Source organism: Labrus mixtus, chromosome 23 (assembly GCF_963584025.1).
Source record: "Labrus mixtus chromosome 23, fLabMix1.1, whole genome shotgun sequence".
NCBI lineage: Eukaryota > Metazoa > Chordata > Actinopteri > Labriformes > Labridae > Labrus > Labrus mixtus.
Window position 1 is genome coordinate 7,679,948 of NC_083634.1, and position 23,006 is coordinate 7,702,953.

Consider the following 23,006-nt stretch of genomic DNA (forward strand, 5'->3'; position numbering starts at 1 on the left):
TGCATCAACCTTAAGGTGCATTATCTCACTTTAAGGTGCATAAACTTACATTGAATAGTTTTTAAGTGTCAGATGATCATTTTATCAGCAAAAGCCTCATTTTCAGTTCTGTATTACTGTAGGCTATGTTTCCATGTCCACAAATCCTCCTGACCCACTTCAGAGCATGATATCGCCTGCTGTGGCATCTCATGTCAGCACGTCAGCAGCAATGTGGAGTCTCATTGACTCTGCTGTAATTGTTGTGATGGGGGAAGAGATGGGCTCTATTTAGTGCCCAAAACAATGTCAACATTGGTACTTGGGAGTCAGCCACATGTCATGCATCAGTGACTTTTACAGGGTCAGATAAGTTATGGAAGGTGATAAATTTAAATGCTTTGTGTGACTCATTTTAATCAATCAAACAAAATAAATTAGTGGCAAACATAAACAAATACAATCTAGCAACAAAATATAAAACAAAACAATCTCAGTTAAAGTGTATTCTAAACAAAAGTATGAGAAAACACTTATTACTTGACTTAACTCCTTTTACAACAGAAACACATTTAGTGCCTTTGCCTTGGGTCAAAATCTCTTTTAATAATCAGGTTGTGGAAGAGTTAACTTGAGTCTTTCCTAACATACTACCAGAAAATAAAACCATGATTCAAAATCTCTTTAAAGCAGAAATAGTCCACGTATTCAACAGCATGTCAGCAGAGTATTGTAGGTTCAACTATCATTCTGCATAAAAAAAAAAAATATAATAATTTATGAGCTTATCTTATGTAGTCTAATCATTATTGTAATAAAGATTTTCTTTAGTCTGATGAGGGGGGGGGGGGGGGGGGGGGGGCTATATTGAATATATATATTGGCTTTATTAATAAATAATGCATATAATACATCAAATGATAATGTTAGGAAGTGTAATCTATTAGAATATTTATTTTATTTTATTTATTTATTTATTTCATTTTATTTATTTATTTATTAGCACACATATAAGAATACATCAAAATAGGATTAACAAAAACATAAAAGGTGTGTCAGGAGAGGTCAAGAAGCTAACAGGCTTATACAAGGGACCTCACCTCTTAAGAGACAAATAAATCAACTAAACAAATCGAATTACACAATTTAAAACAAATTATTATAATATATATATAAGTTTAATATAAACACATATACAGTAACCTATACACGTATTCATACACACACACTTAGACACATACATACAATAATATTGACTTTAATCTGATAATACAAGGATTCTTAAGATATCAAATGAATGTATTTTAGTAAGAATACAAAAAAAAACGTATTTTTAGACGTATGTTTACAGTAGAGAATAAATATTGATGATTTTCACAGATACAAACAAACTTGTAATTTTCTGGTAAACCGTGAACAAAATGTTTTTCCCCATCGGAACCAAAGCATCCCGTCCTTGTTTCCCCTGTCCTCTCTGTTGCTAGGTAACCTCTGCAGGGGGCGGCTGCCGCATCATCCGGTGCTGCTAGAGCTCATACAATCAAACGGAGCCGTTTAACACTCATATCTTAAACGTGTTTTAACGAGGAAGATGGACGGGGGCACCGAGTTATCTCTGACCATCTCTCACATCGTGCAGCGGCTGAAAGGAAGTCATTTACACTCTCAGATAGAGAGACAAGCCAAAGTGAGTAAGGGGGTTAGCATGACGGCTAACGATGCGGAGTCCAGCAGGTCCGCAGTCTGTATCAAGAGTGTCGTGTTTTACATTTATCTTCATGTAAAAAATACAGCACACAAGCAACATACTTCAATAAATGTCAAACATGATCTTATCGTCTCCCATTGTGTCTTTCCAGGACTGTTTACATCAACCTGAGATAAGATTGGAGTCCCTCAAAGATGACGTACGCAGCTTTCTGAAAACATCAGGTGGGCTTGTCTTAATTTAGCTTCTGAATCACACATACAGGGTTAGCTCAATATTTATTTTTGTGATAAAATAAACAATTTCATATAAAAAAAAAAAACGTATTTGTTATGTATATAAACATTTTAAATCTTTTTTATAGGCTGGGAAAGACAGCTACAGAATGCTGTGTACAGAGAACTACACGTGTAAGTTACATTCAATACACAGCAGAAAGACCTACATTACCTGCTTTTGTTTGTTCTCAGTTGAGGCTTACCACACTAGCAAATGTAATTTATAATACATGAAATTGTAAAATCAATTCATTTAGATTGCCAAAATATGCAAATAGTCTCATAAATGTTCTCTGTGATTGGTTAAGTCAGTAAATAAGAATCAGAAAGGGTGCAGTTGACTACCGTGTCATTTGTGTGGGGACCTTGTTAGGTATAGAGCTCTGTTTGTGCTTTGTTTATGTGTTACACTGTGTTTATGTATTGTACTATGAAGCACTTTTCTTGATATTTTATTATCTCATACATCATACAAACGACAGGTGTTACAGACTTGGCAGTGTAATAACATCTTACAGTTTATGATAGTGAGATTGCTTTTAAATGGGGATTCTTAAATAAAAAACGTATTTACTGTATCATTTAGTAGAATTGGCTTCATTTGTTTTTCTTTATTTTTGGACAATAAAAATTGGATTTGGGGCGATGGAGAAGTTGTCTGAACATGAAACACATATCACACACTTAAGATAATGCTGATTTGTGTTCCCATTAGTTCTCTTCTGTCTGTTGAATCAGAATCATCTAACTGATGAGCTGGAAAACTCTTTGAACTTGAATACTCAGCTTTGAAAGGTGTTCCTTTGGGGCTAACACACTCATTGCTCTCACGAGGCTCCGACCGAAACACAGGATGCTTCAGGATTTGCTTTTAAAGGATGACATATAACACTGACTAGTACCTTATTTGCCATTAGTCAGCTCTATGAGCTCTTATAGGTGTTTAGATTAAGCTGAGTATTTTTTGACGCACTGAGACCTTGAGTCATTCAGTTTGCCTCACACATGCTTAGTGTAGATAAAGACAGGCGATCATGCTGTTCCAACTGTTTTAGTTCAGTCCCTCAAATCTGTTGGAAGTATTTTTAGGTTTGTCCTGTACATCCTCAATCCCCTCACTCTTGTGTTTGCTTATTCTAGCCAGCTGCCCCCGAGCCATCCCATGGCTCCTTCAGAGCATCTCAAAGAGCCACTAGCCTACATGCGCAAGGCGCAGGTCAGTGTGTCCACTCTGATCTCCATCACTTCTCCATTCTTCTTCTTCCTCACATAGTCGCCTCTGTTATTTTAATCACCTTAGTGCATCGTATCTGAAGCCAAGTGATTCTATCTGCATGTGTTCTCTGACACAGGCCAGCTGGGAGAAGCGTGTCCTCAAAAGCCTGAACAGCATGAGCACAGAGCTTGAAGTGCCTCTGGCTCGCATGGTAAATACAGTCAATAAGGACCGATGTAGCGTAGTTAGAAAAGCCTTTCATTCAGAGTTTCTTGTTATGTTACAGTATTTCATTAGCATAGTTTTTGCAGAAGGCAACTCATAAATACTGTGATTATCATATGAACCCAAAGCTAACTGAGCTGTGGCTAAGTTTGACAAGTAGCCAAGAGCTATTTTAGCACTGTTTGGATCAAATTAACCATAATTCTACACCTATAGACTCAGGCTGTTTGGTTCTGTTTAAGCTTTATGCTTTGTTATAAATCCTTTATTTCCGCCCCCAGAGGTCGGCAGCGGAGCAGAAAGAACTCGCCAACAAATGGAACGAGATGGGCACAGATGATCCAGGTCTCTAGACGTTACCCTGGGGTTAGGCCCCAAGTGTTCTGCCTTTTACAAGAGATTAGTGTTGACTCAGACACTGGTGTATTTTATATCTGCTTAACACATACAAGTTCTACCTCTGTTTTCTTTCCTTTTTTAGTCTGTATTTATCGAGATCATTTCCCTGCAGGGACTAGGCCGCTACCTCTTCAAAGTATAATGCGATGTTTCTAGATGTATACTGTGAATTCATGTTGTCACAGATAGGCTTTAAAGCTCAAAAACAATACCGGCCTGTTACCACTGACTGTTTTATTTTCTGCAGAATATGCAGTTAAGCATTTTCAACACTCAGTTTCCTAAATGCTAACGCTCCTTGGGCGTCCCTCTGCTGAAGATAGTTCTACTTTCCATAATTTCCCGATCTAGAGCTGCTACAAATGCTAGGACAACATCCCCATTGTTTTTATGCTTTCTGTGTGAAATTACCTTGAATAAAAGCAAATAGAGCAATTTAAAACACTCTGAACCATCACTACCAAGGGAAGTGGAATTGCCATGAGAATTTTAAATATTACCCATCCGTCCTCGCCATCTCAAGTTAACGCTAAATGACATTATAGCATTAATCACTTCTGTTGTTGGCTGACAATAAACCAACCATTTGGACTTTAAGAACCCGGTAACCTTTTGCAATGCTATCAGCCTCAGAAGCGAATAAAAACATTTAGAACGTGCCGTCCCCCGGCTGTAAACACTTTGGACTGTGAATATAGAAGCTGTCCAGACTCCTGCGATGGAACTAAGCAGCACCCCTGCTTCAGGCCAAACCTCCATGTGTGCTCATTGTGGGGAGGACAGAGCACTTGAATTTATTGCCCGGTTACAAATAGGGTGGTTGGAAGTTCCACTTAAAGTAGTTGAAGTTGAAGTAACCCTGTAGTGCTCTTTGGATAATAAAGCATAGTTTTACTTTAATTATTATTGATGTGTGGTCTTATTTAGGTTTTATAGCAGTTAAACCTGTACCCAAAACACATAAAAACAACGTGTAAATATTGGAGCTGGAAGTGACTAGTTTTATACTGTAGAAAAACTGAAATGTCTTTGTCTCTCGACAGATTTAAGTCGCTTCCGGCCTGTCTACGCCCCCAAAGACTTTCTCGAGGTAAGCAGACCTTTTCAGCCCACAGTATTCAGTGAAACATATCTCAGTTATAGAAGAGCCATTATTATTATTTATTACTGCTCTCAATGCAGGTGTTGATCAGCCTGCGAAACCCAAATCATGACAGCAGTGACGACGTCAGTGCCAGGAGCCACTGGGGTCTCATCCAGGTTCCCGTCAACGTCAGGGACATCCCACAGCTGGTAGGGACCCATCAAACATGTGTCGTTAATGTGTTTGCTTAAATGTGGGTTTTTCTGCTTGTGACCAAGTGAGAAAAACACATAAAGCCAAATGGATTTGAAATCTGTGTATTTACTTGTGTTGTTTGTGTGTGTGTTTAACTCACAGAGACAGGCCTACTCAGAGCTGAACCTGATCACAGGACAACTGGGGATTGATGACTACGCACACATCCACCCAGGTATTCACACAAAAAAAGTGCAAATTTTAAATACTTTATAAATCCCTGAGGGAAATTCTGGTTATTTTAGAGACGTGCTTCTCACACACATAGGCTCAAATCACACACGTGCACAAACAGGACCTGTGGACATGCATCAGTGGAGAGATGTCAGAGAGGGGCTGCTGCACATTGCTACACAGGGAGCGCACCAGAGCGGTTGGTGTTTTGGTGCCTTGCTCAAGGGCACCTCGGTAGTGCACTCGGACCTCTCTAGCTACCAGAACAACTTCCGTATTTTTGGTCTGCACCTGGACTTGAACCAGCGACCGTCCGGTTCCTAACCCAAGTCTGCAGAGTGTGGCTAACATTAGCAATGCTAGCACCACCAGCCTTCTATCGTCTTCGCAGGCTGACACCCACACGTCTGTGCTGAATGTGGTTACACATTGCTCTGGTTGAGGGGTTATACACCATTTTAACCTAAAACAACAAACATAACTTTAGCTCCATTTTCTATATTAAAATGCTGTCAAATCATTCTGCGCTATCTGTTCACTGTGCTGGTTTACATCTGGATAGTGGGGAATTATGACAATACGCCAATAGCCATTAACCGAGGGGAAAGCCCCTGCTAGTGGCACATTGATGTATTACAGCTTACACACAACATTTGACCAGCATTGCGAGTCTGAATTCATAAAAATATGAATAATTAGTTGGTAAGTTATGGTTAGTGATTCTGGTGCTGACTATTTCAGGTGATGATGTTTAATAAGTTAGTCCACTACAAAGGCAGATCTCTAGTTGATAACAATCTCATGTCTTTTTCTGTGTGCACAATACGAGCTGGAACCAGCTCCAGTTGAGCTTAGCTTTACATAAAGGCTGGATGTGAGGGGAAACAGCTAGCCTGGATCTAATCTCACTAGCACCTCTGAATCTCATGAATTTATATATTATGTCTTGCTTGTTTGGTCCACACAAGAGGGTTTTTTTTAACATATTTTATATCTTTTTCATGTTGCATCCAACCTAATGATTGATTCTAGCAGCAATGTGACAGAAACACTCTGAAATGAATGTGTTTACCAAATGAACTCTGGGCTTTAATGGTGTATAATAACATTCAGGCCTGATATCTCCCTGTGTTCCTCTCCTGTGCCACACTGCTGTCTGGGTTTTCTCAAACTATAACTTTGTTTCATCCTCATACTGACATTGTTACAGTCTGGTGTTTGGGTTTTAAATAGAATCCTATCCACCGTCTCTGTGTTTGTAAATAAAGAAGACAACATAAGTTCAAAAGACAATGACTCACCGACAGATGATAATTGATGCATCTGTTTTGTATTTTTCCTTTTCTCTCCGCTGTACAGATCTGTTTGAAAGTGAGCACGTGCAAATCGGGAAAAAAGGTGAGTGTTTGATTCTTGGTTTTAAAAAGCTCTGAATGTCTTTCTTTAAACGGTCTCTCTTATTCTAACTCGTGAATCAAGGTGTTTTGTTTAAGTAGAGTACTCTTACAAAAAGCACCAGAGGTAATCATTTGTATCATCACATTATCCTAAATCATCTTTTATCATTGAAAGTTCTGCTTTACTCAGACATTAGACCCATTGACTCCATACTAAGTAGATAAACCTGTGTTACAATTCCATGCTTGATTCTGCCTGGTGTTTATTTTTTTGTGTTTTATATTTCTAATTTATTTAGAGCATTGGTGTCCGGTTTTATTTTTACATTAAAGAGTCTTTTTATGGAGATCAGTCAAAAGTTTCTAATAATATCCCATGTGAACCATTTTAAAGAATAAAACAATAAAGAAAGGTACTGAACACTTATTTTAGGCACACCATATCTTTGTCTGTTTTATAAAAAAGTAAAAGATGTTGCTAAAGTTCATATTCAGTTTGTATGCATGACATAATACATCTGGTATTTTTAGAGTGATTAGTTTGACACACTGACTACTTCATATCCTCCTAGTCAGCCTGAGAGAAGCTTGAATTTGATCTCATTGCTCTGCTATGAACGCAGCTTAAACACCAATCAGAAATCATTCAACACAAGTCTTCAAATGAACACGTTTTTATTTTGTTGATATATTTTACCCTCGGCCAAGTCACAATCCAGGTCTCAGTCTGAGTGTTGAGTTTGTACAAATATGAAGTTCTAGAGGCGAACAGGGTGTTAGTTTATGTCATGACTGTCGTGCCCCTAAATTCAAATGAAGTATGTTTTTGGTTTCTGTCACATCATAGATTTAAGGCGTAATAAGGATATTAATCGTTTCCAACAAGTGTCTGAGTGTTTTCCTAAAATGATGTCATAATCACCATTACGGGTGTGTGTCATATTCTGATGTTTATACATATTCAGAGGGACAGAAGGAAATTGTGAAACAGACACCCAAACGCGCTCATGTTACCCTTCTTTAAGATAAACCAAAGTGACATATTAGTGGTTTCATAGTCCCAGATTAAAAATGTTCATAGTCCGTGTTAATAAAGGTCACCCTTTCTAGGTCTTGTCAAAGAAAACAAACCTGCTAACAGATTTAGAGTTGACCTTCCTTCCTTGTTGTTGTGCAGGTGTTCGTTTTCCCAGCTGATACAGTTGACTGTGTACCTTCTCCCATGACTCTGCTGTTTGTACAGATTATGTCATTCTGCCGCCAAATCAGAAACAAGTCAGGGTTATATGAGTGTTTCTCTTCCAGCCGTCTTTTGATGACATAAACTACAGTACCATTAGCCTATATATAACAGTAACGGCTTTGTGCACATACATTCAACTTTCAAGTTTTAAAGGGAGAATGTATCAAACACATAGATCAAACATGAACAACAGAAGAAACTTAAAAAAGTAAACTTGTAACATTGTAAAAACAGCTTTTTTTTCCCTGCTTGGAAGACAGTGAGAAAAATGTATAGTACTCTTATATCTGTAGTAAAGATATACAGTTACAGCCAGAAGATAGTTAGCCTAGCTTAGCATAACGACTGGAAACCGGGGGATCACATAGCCTGGATAAGTTTCTACAACTACAGGGTGTTTAGCATGTTGTAGCATAATGAATGGACACACACGGGGTCAAACTAGATTTGCTATATCTTGACATTGAGAAGTCAGTTAGCCTAGCTTAGCATGATTATTGGAAAAGGAGGGATGACTCAACAAGGTAAAACAGTCCACCTACTTGTACATCTAAAACTCACTTATATAATCCAAATATGTGTTTTATGGGGTGTTTATGCAAGTTTACTTCTTGGCATGACTTCTAGAATTATTTTTTATAATACAATAGATTGGGTTGGTGTTTAAAAAAAACCCAGAATCAACAGAACCAGGCGAGCTATTTCCACCTGCATGGAGTCGTTAGGCTAATCTATGCTAATCACCTTGTGGCTGCATCTACATACTGTGTTCTTCATCTTTCCGCTATCATTCACACTCCTCAAAACGTCTTCAGGTCTAAACTTTAGTTCCCTCTTGTTTCAGTGCTCGTGGAGCAGGACAGTGCAGCAGCGCAGCAGTACAGCCGGCAGGGCTGCCCCACTGGGCTCCGTGCAGACCTGTGGGCTCTCATCCTCAACTCTACCAACCAGCCCCCGGTACTACATGCAAACTCACACACACACACACACACACACACACACACACACACACACACACACACACACACACACAAATACACCCAGACATACAACCGAGCTGCTCCCTGGTGGCTTCTGTCTGCTGTCACTGTTTGTTGTGAAGCACACACAGCTGCACTGATTCCCAAACTGCATGTACAATTGTGTTCAATTTCTAAGATAATCATATTCTAGAAATGTAGCAAAAAAAAGTTAGTCTGAACACAGCAGCCGTCTGTCTGTCTGTGCGGCAAAGTGCTGCTTAAGTTAAGTTAATAAGCCAATGGTTGTGACAGATTGATGTCTAGAGAAGAGCTACAGGGACAAACTGAGGGCTGAAGAGGGTTAGCGTGACTGTGGGAAGCACAAAGGCAAACATATTAAAACTTTTTCTGACCTAAAGTCTGTTAACTGCAAAAAACTTCACCCACTGTTGCTATAGAAACACATCCCTGGCATTTATCATGGTCAAGGTGCTTCAAATCTGTGACAGCGGACGTTTTTATTGCTCCGTCCCGTCCACCCTGTCGCCTGCTCTCTGTTTTATTTATGAGAACCTGTCTCAAACCGGAGACACGTTTGAGTTTAACCTTGTGGTCAGGAAACGCCACATTCAGCCTGGTTTAGTCTTAACTGTCATCACTGTCAAAGTACTTCAAACTGATTTACCAGTGTCCCGGAAGACCATGATTCTTTGTTTACCTTTTTACAAGAAAGAAAAGACTTTTACTGATAAAATGACGTAATAGAATGTAACATCAACACTAACATTTTCTCACCTTTTTTTTTGTCCAGTTTGACTTTATTCATGCAATATGTTGGCTCTCTGCTGTTTCAGGATGTGATGCATTATGAACAGCTAACAGCTGGAGTTATACAACATGCTCTGCTGGTGGACCATCTTATCTATAAGGTAAAACACTCCTTTAAGCTCAAAGTCTTCACATTTATAAAGCCGGATAGCGGAGATGTTTAAATATTTGTCCTCCATAACATAATCTTTGATAACAAAACCATTTTCTGATAAGTTCTATATTTGTACTACTTATCCTTTGTTTCATTTTCTAACAAAATATTTTTTTTAATCTTAAATTCTCTTCCTGGCAGGATGTGAAGCTCACTGCCAGTAATGACGACTACTACTTTGTGTTTGAAGATTTCCTCTACCAGGTACTGTAGGTGTCCACTCTCTCCAATACCGCCCTCCATCTCTCATAACTTTCCATACCTGTGCTCTACTTTCTTCTTTTTCACTGACATAAATATCCACTCCTGAATAAGAAAAATCAATTAGTAATCAAGTAGTTTACCCTCCCCCCCACCAAAATATTTTTAAGGTAACTATTGAATAAGTCAATCATTTAACATCATTGGGTAGCTCAGTCTGTAGTGACTTGGGGTTGGGAACTGGAGGGCTTTTGTTTGAAGTCCTGGTACGGACCAAAGTGTGGAACTTGTTCCTGGAGAGATGCAGTCCCCCTCAGTCTGACATCTCTCCAGTGATGCATGTCCATGGCTCCTGTTTGGCGGCTGTGGCTTAGTGGTAGAGTCGGTCGTCTCTCAGCTGGAAGGTCGGGGTTTCAATCCCAAGCAGCCACGTGTCCGATGTGTCCTTGTCCAAGTTGCTCCCGCTGCATACGAGTGTGTATGAATGGGATAAGTTAATACTTCTGGTGGTCTCTCTACATATCCGCCTCTGGCATCAGGGCGTCACTACTCTGTTTGCATTAGGAGGCTCTCAGCTGATCAATGGTCAAATATACAGAAGATTCTCAGCAACCGGTTTATTCAGGGTCGTCATGCTTACTGATGAGTACACAGGTGTAGCAAAAACAAAGGTCCGGCATCGCTGTCAATGTTTACCAATGATAAACTCAGCAGGCAGTGACAGAATCCACTTTTCACAGGATGAGTGATGATTTACAGATTACGTTCAGGAATTAGGCAGGACCTAAAAAGAATTGCATTTACCCAGTCAAGACAAGTTTTTCTAGATATGTTGTCTCTTTCAAACTCCATACAGTCGATAAAACATACACCAAGTCGACTATTTACACTGACTATGTGTAATCTTTCAGGACGAACAACACTGACTAAACTTCGCCCTGATTAAATATCTCTTTGTATACAATCTCTGACAAACACACGTCAGCTACGAAGGAAGACCACCCTGTTTTTGTACCTTTACATAACACGTCACAGAGGTCACAGAGAAGGCAGCCTGGACACATGCGTCTCTCCTTATTCTCATCCTCACTTTTTACCCTGATGGATCATTTTTATCCCTTTTAATAAAATGTATCTGAAGGAGGAGATGGAAATGAAATTGGTTCTGAAAATGACGCAGACTTTGGGGCTGTAATGGAAAGCCCCCCCCCCCCCCCCCCCCCCCCCCACTTGAACTGTCATCCTGTGACTCAAGTAGCCACTCCAGGCTCTGTTACAGTCTGCTTCAGATCATCTTGGAACATTTGCACCAGGTGCACTGCGTTAGTAGAATTAACTCAAGGCCATCATCACCTTTTCAACGTAAAACATTAAAAAAAATACAGTCTATGTTACCCCTGTTGTCAGGGGAGGATACTTTTACATGTTTGGCATGTAATAGATACATTTAGTATTTTTGGGGGAGGCTTTTCTTCTTCCATCATTTGGTCTTTATCTTAGGTTAAAATGATACTTTGTGTCCTCAGGTGTTGCTGTGTTTCTCCCGGGACACTGCTGTCTTGGATCACTTTAAATACAACAGTGCCACTCCGCCCAAATCCTACATCCACGGTGAGATGACTAATGCACCCTCCACCAAGGACACACACTCACACACTTAAGACACCCATCCCATCGTTGCGCAAAAAAGCTCACGAGTGCCACTTCACCCAGATGACCTTACACAACATGTCTGCACGTTGATACCAAGCGACAAACTCCAGTGTTGAAGGATGAAGCCCATACAGAAGTGCATAAAAGTGTAGTTCTTTGAGTGTCCGCTTGAGGCTGCCTCCAAAAGCCCAAGAAGTCGAATACACACCCATTCTAAAATGTCCATTTTGACAGCAGAAATAACATGTTTACAGCTTTGTATTAAAAAAAACAACAATTTTGATCTGATTGGCTGATGGCTTTATCGACACACAGTGTACAAGGATTGATTTTCAATATTACTCGTAGGTTTTTGAGGGATACGAGTTATGCATAATTTGGGTAGTAACTGATTTCAATTTAGCCACTGCCATCGATGGGCTTCAAAACGGCACTTCAGAAACTCCTCTGATACAACACCCATGTTTTATACATGTCTATGGTAGATATCTGTACTGAACACGTGTTGCTGTAGTTCTTACACTGATGTGTGTGTGTGTGTGTGTGTGTGTGTGTGTGTGTGTGTGTGTGTGTGTGTGTGTGTGTGTGTGTGTGTGTGTGTGTGTGTGTGTGTGTGTGTGTGTGTGTGTGTTTAACAGGAAAGGTTGGAGATGAGGAGTGTGCTGTTGTGTATCCTCCTAACGGTGAGCCTGCAGCTTTACACTCACATCATGTTATTTAAAATGTACTGATACATACAACTAAAGACTCAATCTATTTAACACAAACATTGCATGATCGTGTTTTGCATGGATTTCTCTGGACATCATTTGTATGATCAGCTATATTGATACACATTTTAATCAACAAACTAAATCTAAATCAAGAAATGTTTTCCTTATTTAATAGAGATATTCTGATACTGATATGAAAGCAGACATCCATACTGATAGCGATACCTATATCGGTTTAATAACCATCCATCCCCAAATAATCACCAGTGTGGTATAAGTTTTGATGTGACTTTAACAGACAACAACATCAAATGGTAGCAGAGAGTAAATATTTAGTTAAAGCTTGCAGAATTTAGAAGAAGGTGTGTTAAAAAAACAATATTATGTATGTTTTTTTGATATATACATATTAGAAGTGTACTAAGTAATGGCCCATGCTGAGTCAAAGTATTGTAATCAGTATCTGTAAGGTAAAATATCCTTTCAGAACATCTCAATTATTGTTTTTTGGTAGTTCTGGTACATTGGATTTTTCTGTCTTATAACTAAAATGTATGTTGCTTATCTAAATCCTACTGACATTTAAATCTAATTATAACAGGTGTGATCCCTTTCCATGGCTTTTCAATGTATGGTGAGTATACTTTGCACTCCTCAGTTCTCACGCTTCATTTTCAGGAGGAACCCCCGCAACATATACAGTAACAGGGAGTGTGTGTTTGTGTGCGGCTTTACAGTGGCACCTTTGTGTTTCTTGTACAACGAGCCGTCCAAGCTGTACAGCGTGTTCAGGGAAATGTACACCCGCTACTTCTTCAGGTTGCACTCCATCTCCTCGTCTCCCTCGGTGAGCATGCAGTTCTAAACCCTTTCATGTGCTGCGTCTGACCTCATGCCCGTACTCAAGTTGTGCGCATTGTGCTCCTGTAGGGTATTGTGTCTTTGTGCCTGCAGTTTGAGCGGCTGTTGCAGACCCATCTGCCGCAGCTTTTCTACCACCTCAGACAGATCGGGGCGCAGCCGTGAGTACCCTCCACACTGCTACATCCCCCCTGTTTTTGTGGTCCTATGTAGACACTTCCAAGCTTAATTTTGCCACAGACATTAACAGTGCGTTTAGTCAAAGCAAGAATTAAAGTGAGACAGAGAACAACAAAACATTCTCTTATCTGTTACAAACATTTCTGTTTCTTTCTTGTTATTGTTTAATATTTGTCTGGGTCAAGGTGAAATGTGACCTCTGTGTTTAACTTTTCTTTATGAGAATGTATGAGTTACATACACCCCTGCACCGACACACACACACAGATGTTGTAATTGTAGTGAACTGCTGCCACCTAGTGTCACATTACTGGAATCACAAAAAGAAAGCTGATTTCATGAAGCCCTGAACGCCCATTTGACAAGAGGTGTAATAGTGTCAAATACAATTACATGATATTACACCCCTTTTCCTTTCTTTAATTCTATTGAAGTTTATCTATTCAATTATATTCTCCATTGTAGATATCTAAATCTAATCTTAAGTATATCAACTACACAAACAGAAGGGATCTCTTTTTGTCTCCAGGTTGCGTATTGCCTTTAAGTGGATGGTTCGTGGGTTTTCTGGCTATCTGTCCACTGATCAGCTGCTTCTTCTCTGGGACAGAATACTTGGCTACGACTCACTGGAGGTAGTTGCAGGTAATAGGTGTTTCAGACTTTGCAGTTATGTCTTCATCATAGCCCATTTTTATTTACAATGTATGTTGTGTGTCCCTCCTTTTCCCTCTGTGTCTTATGACCTCTCTCCTCCAGTCCTCGCCGCTGCTGTGTTTGCTTTCCGCGCCGAGAACCTGATGGAAGTGACATCACTGGCCTCAGCTGAGGTATGTGTTTCTCACATTAAACTCTTGTGTGTGTGTGTGTGTGTGTGTGTGTGTGTGTGTGTGTGTGTGTGTGTGTGTGTGTGTGTGTGTGTGTGTCTGTGTCTTAAACTCTTCCAGTCCTCTCCCTGTCCCCCCCCACATACCCCAGGAAGGCTGTAAATAGCTGTTGATGAGCAGCCAGTACCAGTAACCCAGTCTTCTGCATGCACATGTCTGAAAAAATGGCTGGCTGGACAAATATCAACCATCACACTAATCCTGCTAAATCCTCTAACGCCATAACACAACTTATAATAATAATATATTAATAACTTTTATTTATGTCGCACTTTTCTTAACAACTTTACAAAGTGCTTCACAGTTAACATAAAATACATTATAACACAATTTATATACAATACAAAGACAACCAAAATACATTCAAATGAAAACAAACAATACATCTAAAAATGGAAAACAATGATAGAGATAAAAGCCTTTTTTTATAAAAGAATACTTTAAGAAGAGTTTTAAAAGGTGAGACAGAGATAGTGAACCAGATCTCAGCAGGTAGGTCAGCACAGAGTTTTGGAGCCTGGACTGCAGAAGCCGGATAGACCTTTATCTTCGAACGGGGTCTGGGTACAACCGGTAAACCTTGATCAGCTGATCTGCGGGGGGCGCCCAGGCTCATTAGGAGTTAATAAGTGGTTATATAACTAGGGGCCTGATCAATTAGAGCTGTAAAAGTTGGTAAAAGAAATGTCAACTCAATATGGTCATCTGAAGCCAACGCAGCGAGGCCCGGGTCGAGGTTGTGTGATGGTGTTTTCTGGAGCCGGTTATCAGTCTAGCTGCAGCATTTTGAACTAATTGAAGTTTTTTTAGTGGGAGCCTGAGATACCCCTGATTAAACTTCACCCTACAAAGAACAAAAACATTTTATTTTTAAGGCTTATATTCATTGTTGCACAATCCATAATGTTTTTCTGCTCAGAATTATGTGAATAACGTTGAAATCTTTCCAGAATGTTTTAGCTGAAAGAATGTGACCTCTGTTAGCTCTGCTGACTCTCATGTTGCATTATTACAGTAACATGTAATGTAAATCTTGTAATGTAAATCTACATGCCTGCACTGTACACCACACCCATACTGTGCTCCCACTATCGTATAACCAAAACCAAGAGTAAACTATACAATGACACGCCTCACTCACTCCCCCTTTCTTCTCCCCTTACCGTCAGGGCGAGGGCTTTAAACTATGATGTGACGCACGGGGGCGACAGCCTGATCTCTCCTGCTCTAAGATGCTAACCGGCACCATTCGCTTGCTCATTTACCACCTGCCCCAAGCAGAGAAGAGATATCATAATGCACTGCTCCTTATCTTTATATTTAGAACTGAAATATTAAACCCCCCTCTCTAAACATGATAGGGCCCCTAAATTTAATCTCCCACCGATCCCAAAAGGACAGAGCAAGGGAAGCGGTGTACTCTTAAGCAAGGATTGTCGCTTCCCAAGGATCCTGCATCACCATCATGCATGTGTTGGGCTTTTTTTAAATCCTGAAATATGTCTCCTGATGAGGGGGGGGGGGGCATGCTTGGCTTTATAGATAGGTAAGGCTGCTTCAGTCAGGAGGGGAGTGCATTGAGATGACAAATGTGATTTTCTTTTCTTTGACACGCAAACATGCAGGCCGTCCTCGCAGACCTTTCAACTCTGAAGGTCATGCCGCTCATCCAGATCTTTCTGTTTGCCACCTCCATCTGAGGAAACCGCGGGATATGAGTCGAACCCACGGACGGATGAAGAATGCTACATCACAACGTTATAAGAACCAAGCTAACACTTACTAATAACCAAGAAACAAAACGCTAAAGTGTGCAATATCAAGGAATAATGGACACCTCCACAAGCAGAACATCCTCCATCTTGCACTACTCCACAGCAAAAAGCCAAACCCCTCTTTAGCATGTGTGCACCATGAATAGTGGATCCCCCTGTATCATATTCTAAGATATCATACATTATGTACATATAGCCACCACACCAATAAGGTTGAACTAACCTCCCTCTTAAGCCATATGCTCTGCAGGAAACACGATCCGCAGAGCAGCTCTGGGATCAGCCGAGAAGCTCATGAAGCGGTGGCCGCGCGGCGATGAGAGAACAACAGCAGCATCTCCAGGCTCGGCTAATGAAGTGTTAATTAGCTGCGCGGCTCTCGCTCGTTGTTAAGCTATTAGATGACGCTGTCGCTGATGAGTGAGGAGAATGGAAGCACCGGCGCGTTGAGGAAAGGACGCTTTATTATGTAACCTATAGGACTAGAAGCTGCTGCGTATACACATTTATTCTATTTATGAAGAAATATATTATAACTGCACTCTTAAGGGACCTCCAGTGCCGGAATTTATTTTATTTGATCATTCTATGGTTTTTTATTTTTGGATTATGTATTTACTACCTGAATGTAATAGCTTACTTTGTATTGCTTTAAAACACACAGTGTATGTTAACTTTGATTTTAATGCAATCAAATCATTGTTTCTTTACAGTAAATATTATTGTTTGTAAGTCAGTGCCAAGGGTTTCATCCGACACATATTCATGTTTACTGCGACCTAGAGAACGATTTCTTTTCTATGAAATAAATGAACTTATTTGTTGAATTGCTTTGCTTTGGTTTTATTGTGTAAAAGCTTAAAGTCTCAGCACACTGCTGCCTGATCTCCTCCTCCTCCATGATGGAATATTTCCCAATGTTTATTTGAGAAGGTAAATATTTGGACAGGGAGGACTGTACTTTGGAGGCTTATCATTTCAAGAGTAATTGACAGGTAGCCGTATTAAGGGACTTGACCGCCTCCTCCTCACCCTCCTCCCACACGTAGCATCTGCTCTGTTCCTGCCTCGTTGTTGGCCGCCTTCCTCCCCGCTGCCCCCTCTGCGGGCTCGTATCGAATTATGCTTGTCTTCTCTTTCGCCTCTCCCTCGCTCCTGCTTCAACTGCCACCTGTTTACTGGTCCTCCCACCACCTTTATCATGCCCCCCCCCCCCCCCCCCCCCCCCCCCTCTGGCCTCCCACCAGTCTGTTCCTCCTGAGACAACACTTACCTGCTGTGCAGCTTACTCTTACACAAACCCAGGTCACTCCTGCTGCTCCATTTGTTGCATTAATGGGATATGGACCTTCTGTATGTCCACACTCTGAGGTTGGGCCTCTGAAAGATTTCTTGTACAAAGATGTGCAGTGGCCCAAATAAGGGTTTTGAAAAGTTAGTATTATTTTTTTTAGATCTCTTTTGGGGCTTTTAATTCCTTGAGATATGACAGTGAACAGAGTCAGAAACCGTGGGGAGTTAGGGTGCTGGTGGCGCAGTGGTTAGTGCGCGCACCCCCATGTATGGAGGCTGTGGTCCTCCAAGCGGGCAGCCCAGGTTCAAATCCCACCTGTGGCTCCTTTCCCGCATGTCATTTCCTACTTTCTCTCCCTGATTTCCAGCTCTATCCACTGTCCTATCTCTCCATTAAAGGCACAAAAAGCCCAAAAATAAATCTTAATTAAAAAAAAAAAAAAAAAAAACGTGGGGAAGCAGCCACAGGTCAGACTCGATCCCAGGCTTCCCACTACGAGGACAACAGCATCTGTACACGGGGAGCGCTAACTAACCACTAATCCACGATCACCCCCCGGTGAATTCTGTGAAGGAATTTCTTCTTGTTCAAGATGATGTCCAATGACACTACTGCATTTACACCAATATCAGATTGAACATTTGAACAATGAGACAACATTGTATAATGCCCCAGTCCTAGTTGTCTTCATTCAAGTAAAAGTAAACTACACATTCTTGCACGAGTTGCATTTAAGTCAAGCTGAAACCTCCGGTGTTGAAAAGTGAAGTTAATGAGGGATCGCTACAAACATCATTTCCTCAAGTGGCCACTTGAGGCTGGCTGCAAAAGCCAAGAAATCCCTATTACAGTAAAGAAATAAACACATTTTCAGACAGGTTATTAACAAAATAGTATTGATAGCTTATTTCTTTGTCGGTTTACAGTGTACAGGGGATACTTTTTTTTAACTCATCTGTTTTGATTAATGAGTTTGGCATACATTATTAGTGGCACGGCTGAGGTGACTGACAGGTGGGCATGTGCAGCAGACTTACGATGGTTGCTTGTAGGGTGCAAAGGAAGGCACCGACACAGGATCAGGATTGTACTTTTAATTCCTGTAACGCAGCAGAGGGGCACAGAAAGGTCGCTCACCCAGACACGAGCAAAGGCGTATCCGTAGGACTGGGATCACAGAACTTTCCCACTTTTTTTTCTGTCTCACAATACAAACAAAACATTTCACCACTTTCAGCCACAGAAAGGCGTACAAAAGAAAATAAGTACACCATACAGAGTTAAAATAGTACTTGTTGCAGTAAAACCAAAATGAAAAGTATATTGCTTTTAAAAGGTGTGGCTGTTATCTGGAAAGAACAAACATATTAAACAAAGGCTAATATTTAATGTAATTAGCTTAAATTTGCATGAAATTATCCCATGAAAGTACAACAAACATTGAAACATCATAACGCACCTGTAATGCAGCAAAAGGGCACAGAAAAGTCCCACAGACATGAGCAATGGCGTGGTCTCTCTTCCCTGCGGCGAGAGCCAGATATGCAAATGAGGCAAAATGTCCGACGAGTTTTTCTTTTTTTCAAGATTTATTTTTGGGCCTTTATTGCAGAGATAGGACAGTGGATAGAGTCGGAAATCAGGGAGAGAGAGAGAGAGCGGGGAATGATGTGCGGGAAAGGAGCCACAGGTGGAATTTGAACCCGGGCCGCCCGCTTGGAGGACTACAGCCTCCATACATGGGGCGTGCGCGCTAACCACTGAGCCACTAGCGCCCCATCTCCAACGTTTTTTTTACATCATTTACCGTCTTTGTCGACTAAAATCAATAGTAAAGCTAATTTCCAAATTCACAACATACTACCGTTACGTTTTTACACAATTTAGAGCAACTTTCACATATTTCACAGTCACTAGCTTAAAACAAGAAGAGAGAGCATCACAACACGTCTTACCTTTACCGAACTTTCCCACTTTTGCCGGAAAAAGAGCAACTTTGTCACTAAAGTGTCTGTGTGCATCATTAAATAGAGTCCCCCACCTTAACCCCATGAAATAACCCGGTTCAACTTTTGTGTCAGTAATTATTACAAACATTTTTGAGAAGGTTCACCAACATAAACAAATGATTAATGATAAAATATTTACTCAGCTACACATGTTATAGCTGTTTGCCAACACCGCCTGTTTCTAAATCGATCGAAAGTTTGGTTCAGTCAGCATTTCCAATATGGCGACCACCATCATTGGGCTTCATACATCTGTTCATAAACCATTGGGTGACCTCACAGAGACTAAGTCCATACAGTCTTACGATTTAGATGCATATCTAAATCATGATATAGCCTAAAGTAAAAACCCATCATGAATATATGTATGCTGCTGTTTTTTTATTGCGACAGATAAAATCACAATTCAACCCGCCTTGTACAACAGAAACGGATTAACAGCAGTAATAGAGGCCTGAAAGTATGCAATACATGCCATTTGCTGGGTCCAGTTTTTTGTATTTACATTGTCAAATATGCCTCCAAATGAATCAAAATAGGATCTACTTTTAAATCTATCTTCAAATTACCTACAGATAAGAATGTCATAAAAGTAATATATTTCACTCTCTTACAGTGACATCTGTTGATAATAACTTCATTGGTAGTTTAGTTATAAATGGTTAATAACTGTAACAATAACTCTACAATGGAATTAGGTTTTTATGTGTTATTCTAAATATTTTCAGGCCCACTGGCAGTTGTAGTCATGCCCCCTAATAACCAATAATAACACTCTTATGGCCAGAAAAATAGGTTGAAAAGTAAAAAAGAAACATGGCATATGATGACGTTCATCATACATTAATATTATGATGAAGTATTTTTGTTATTTCCCGCGATGAGTACCTTCAAAACAGAAAAAAAAAATGTCTGTCTGAACCACCCAATCAGGCTCTGCCATGTTGGGATACTCCAGCCAATGAGAGCGCTCAGCCTCGCAGGAGAACTTGCATGGGCCGGCGTACAAGTGGAGAACAATGAAGCGTGTATCATCGTGTGCGTCACACCATGACGGAGGGAGAACACTAACGTAAAGTGTAGGAGGATGATGTTCCTACTTTTTTTTTGTTTTTTTTTGGACGCGGTTGAAACAGCAGCCTTTAAATAGATCCACCCGACAGCAGTGGGTAAAGGGGACCCGTGAAACCCCTGCTTGAAACCCCGTGGGGGGGGCATTGTGGGAGTGATACCCTGCTGGCTTTACAAACCATTATAGCCTCCTGAAAACAAAAACAAACCCGGTCAGCGACAGGAAAGTAATCACAGCCAAATTAAAAGTCCTGCCCCCGCCACCTCCACAACCTCCTGATGTCAAACATTTTGCATACCGACTTCCGCCCCGCTTGGCTCCCTCTCTCTCTCTCTCTCTCCCTCCCTCCCTCTCTCTCCCTCGGTCGGTCTGCATCAGCCGGCGAGCAGCTAATATGACAGGCGGGAGGATACAGTATCACACCGAGCCACGACAAGCTGACTTAAAAACTTCATTTGGAAAGTAGGCGGATGTCGTGTGCTGTCGATAGATGGATTAGGGGAAACGGGGGACGAAGAAGCGGCTGTGTTTTTTGATGCAATGGGATTTGCTACTTTCGTGTGAAGAGGCGGACCTGTGAGACGCTGCGAGTTCAATATGCTGAAGCTGTACCCGGTGTTTGTATACTGTACGTGGAAGTACAGGGACTATATTCTACAAACAAACAGGCATACGTAAGGATACATAACAGATATTCATTGCAGCGTGTGGATACCCACGCTTTAAAAGCTACTACCATTTTTTTTGGCTTTTTTATTTATTTATTTATTTTTGGACAGGGAATTCCTTCAGATAGGCTGCATGTCTGGATTCACTACTACGTTTTTGTTTTTTTTCTTAATTCTTAATTAAAGAAATAAGACATGGGGGTCTCATTCGTCTTAGCTCCAAGCAGCTCTGGAACAGCAGGTAAACGCATTAGAGGCTATTAGTTTTGTTTTGAGGGTGGTCTTCCATAAGAGTAGTTTAAACTTGCCTTTGACCCACCATGAACTATTCTTTTATCGGCATTTTTCACGCTCCTGTGAGGTTTTCTGACAGCAGTTAGCCGGTACGTTTAAAACCACTCTACTGCGGATTTTTTTTTTTTTTTTTTACAGTAAATTTTGTGGTGCATTTTTTTTTCCCACTCTAAAAAAAAAAAATCTACTCAAAAGACTGATATATATATATTTGTATCTCTTCCCCTCGTGAACCTGACATTTTTCGGGGTTTCCTCCCCCTCCATCAACTATCCCAGTCCTACGGATACGACTTGCTTTATTTTCACCTTTTCTCCACCATGAGTAACATGCACATCGTATTGAATGTATTGCTACGTGGACTCGTCATCTATGCGGTACTGGGCTTGGAGTGCACTTACTCGAATGATCTAGCCAGCCACTCGTCTGATGCTGCGAATGTAGCCACCACAGGTAAGCCCATGTTGGATACAAAGTGTCTCCAATGTAATTACGCATGTTCAGTCCTCCCCCCCTCCCTTTTTTTTTTAAACCCACATCCTCTTTTTTTTTTTTTTCTCCCCGGTGGCTTTCTCGGGGAAAGCCCTGCGCAGGGGGGCTTAATGGAAAGTGATGCATTTGGTGTCGACAGTCACCTTTCTCCCACCCACTCCCCACCCACACCTCTGTACATTGCCGAGGAATGCGTGACATGACAGGAATGCAGGATGCATCCATATTGAGGGCAGGACTAATTACTGGAACACACATTTCGCCTGATACACATCTGCATCTGTGTCCTACAAGCCACAAGGTAGTCCTTTCCAGCTAGAAGTCCACCTAAATGCTCTGTTTTTACATTAGTATGTGCATTGAGTAGTGCTGATCGTAGCCAGAAGGCCACAGGTACCCCCCCCCCACCCCCACCTCTGAAATTGAGCTATTGACATAACCTAATGAGATCAGGATTTCCATCCATTTGTATCTGCTTTAACCCAGCAGTATTGATCGGCCGTTCATTTAACAGGCTTTTATACATGACCTAAATCGACTAAGTTCAACAAGGACCCACGTGTACAAAGTGTGGGTTCTCTCGTTTTAAACGTTTGCCGATTTCAGTTTATGAAAGTGTAACTGAAAATGTAGAGCTATCTGAATAACTTAGTATAACTAATTGTTTATAATGACATTTTAAAGGCTTACATTTACTCTTTGTGACAAAACCATTTGTTTGTATCCAGTCAGAGATTCCCTTCGTTATCGTTAGTAACATAGACAGATATGTATTGAAAGTGACATTAGACTTGGGTCAAACTACAGTATTTACAATCCAAGACTGCATATTCATATATTAACAGAATCGTGCTCATGTATTTTAAGAACCATGAAGAGATCATTTAATCTTAGACGTATACAAATTTTAAAAAATCAATGTAATCCTTGAACACACAGTAGTTTTTGCCCTTAAAGCAGTGGAGTATTAACCTCCAGTGGATGTCCTTCACCTTACTCCCCTCA

At 40.6% G+C, this 23,006-nt stretch overlaps 3 protein-coding genes across 4 annotated transcripts in view; 2 read left to right on the top strand and 1 right to left on the bottom strand.

Moving 5' to 3' along the window:
* The window catches only part of tm4sf5 (transmembrane 4 L six family member 5), a 394,180-nt gene that overhangs the window by 248,133 nt on the left and 123,041 nt on the right, over positions 1-23,006 (bottom strand). The window lies entirely within an intron of this gene.
* Positions 1,443-16,829, top strand: tbc1d19 (TBC1 domain family, member 19). The gene is made up of 21 exons (XM_061031429.1): positions 1,443-1,666; positions 1,839-1,911; positions 2,052-2,097; positions 3,106-3,181; positions 3,318-3,392; positions 3,688-3,751; positions 4,849-4,895; positions 4,988-5,098; positions 5,247-5,319; positions 6,678-6,716; positions 8,803-8,915; positions 9,775-9,849; positions 10,044-10,106; positions 11,630-11,714; positions 12,395-12,439; positions 13,071-13,103; positions 13,207-13,316; positions 13,400-13,491; positions 14,040-14,155; positions 14,270-14,340; positions 16,023-16,829. The coding sequence occupies exons 1-21, from the start codon at positions 1,571-1,573 to the stop codon at positions 16,095-16,097; spliced, it is 1,578 nt and encodes a 525-aa protein (XP_060887412.1). The 5' UTR covers positions 1,443-1,570; the 3' UTR covers positions 16,098-16,829.
* Positions 20,881-23,006, top strand: part of stim2b (stromal interaction molecule 2b) — a 47,527-nt gene continuing 45,401 nt past the window's right edge. The window contains exon 1 of one of the 2 annotated variants that reach the window (XM_061030948.1): positions 20,881-21,962. In XM_061030948.1, coding sequence (XP_060886931.1) covers positions 21,830-21,962 — 133 coding nt within the window. In that variant the 5' untranslated portion in view covers positions 20,881-21,829. The remainder of the gene's footprint in view (positions 21,963-23,006) is intronic. The other variant, XM_061030947.1, reaches the window with a different exon arrangement.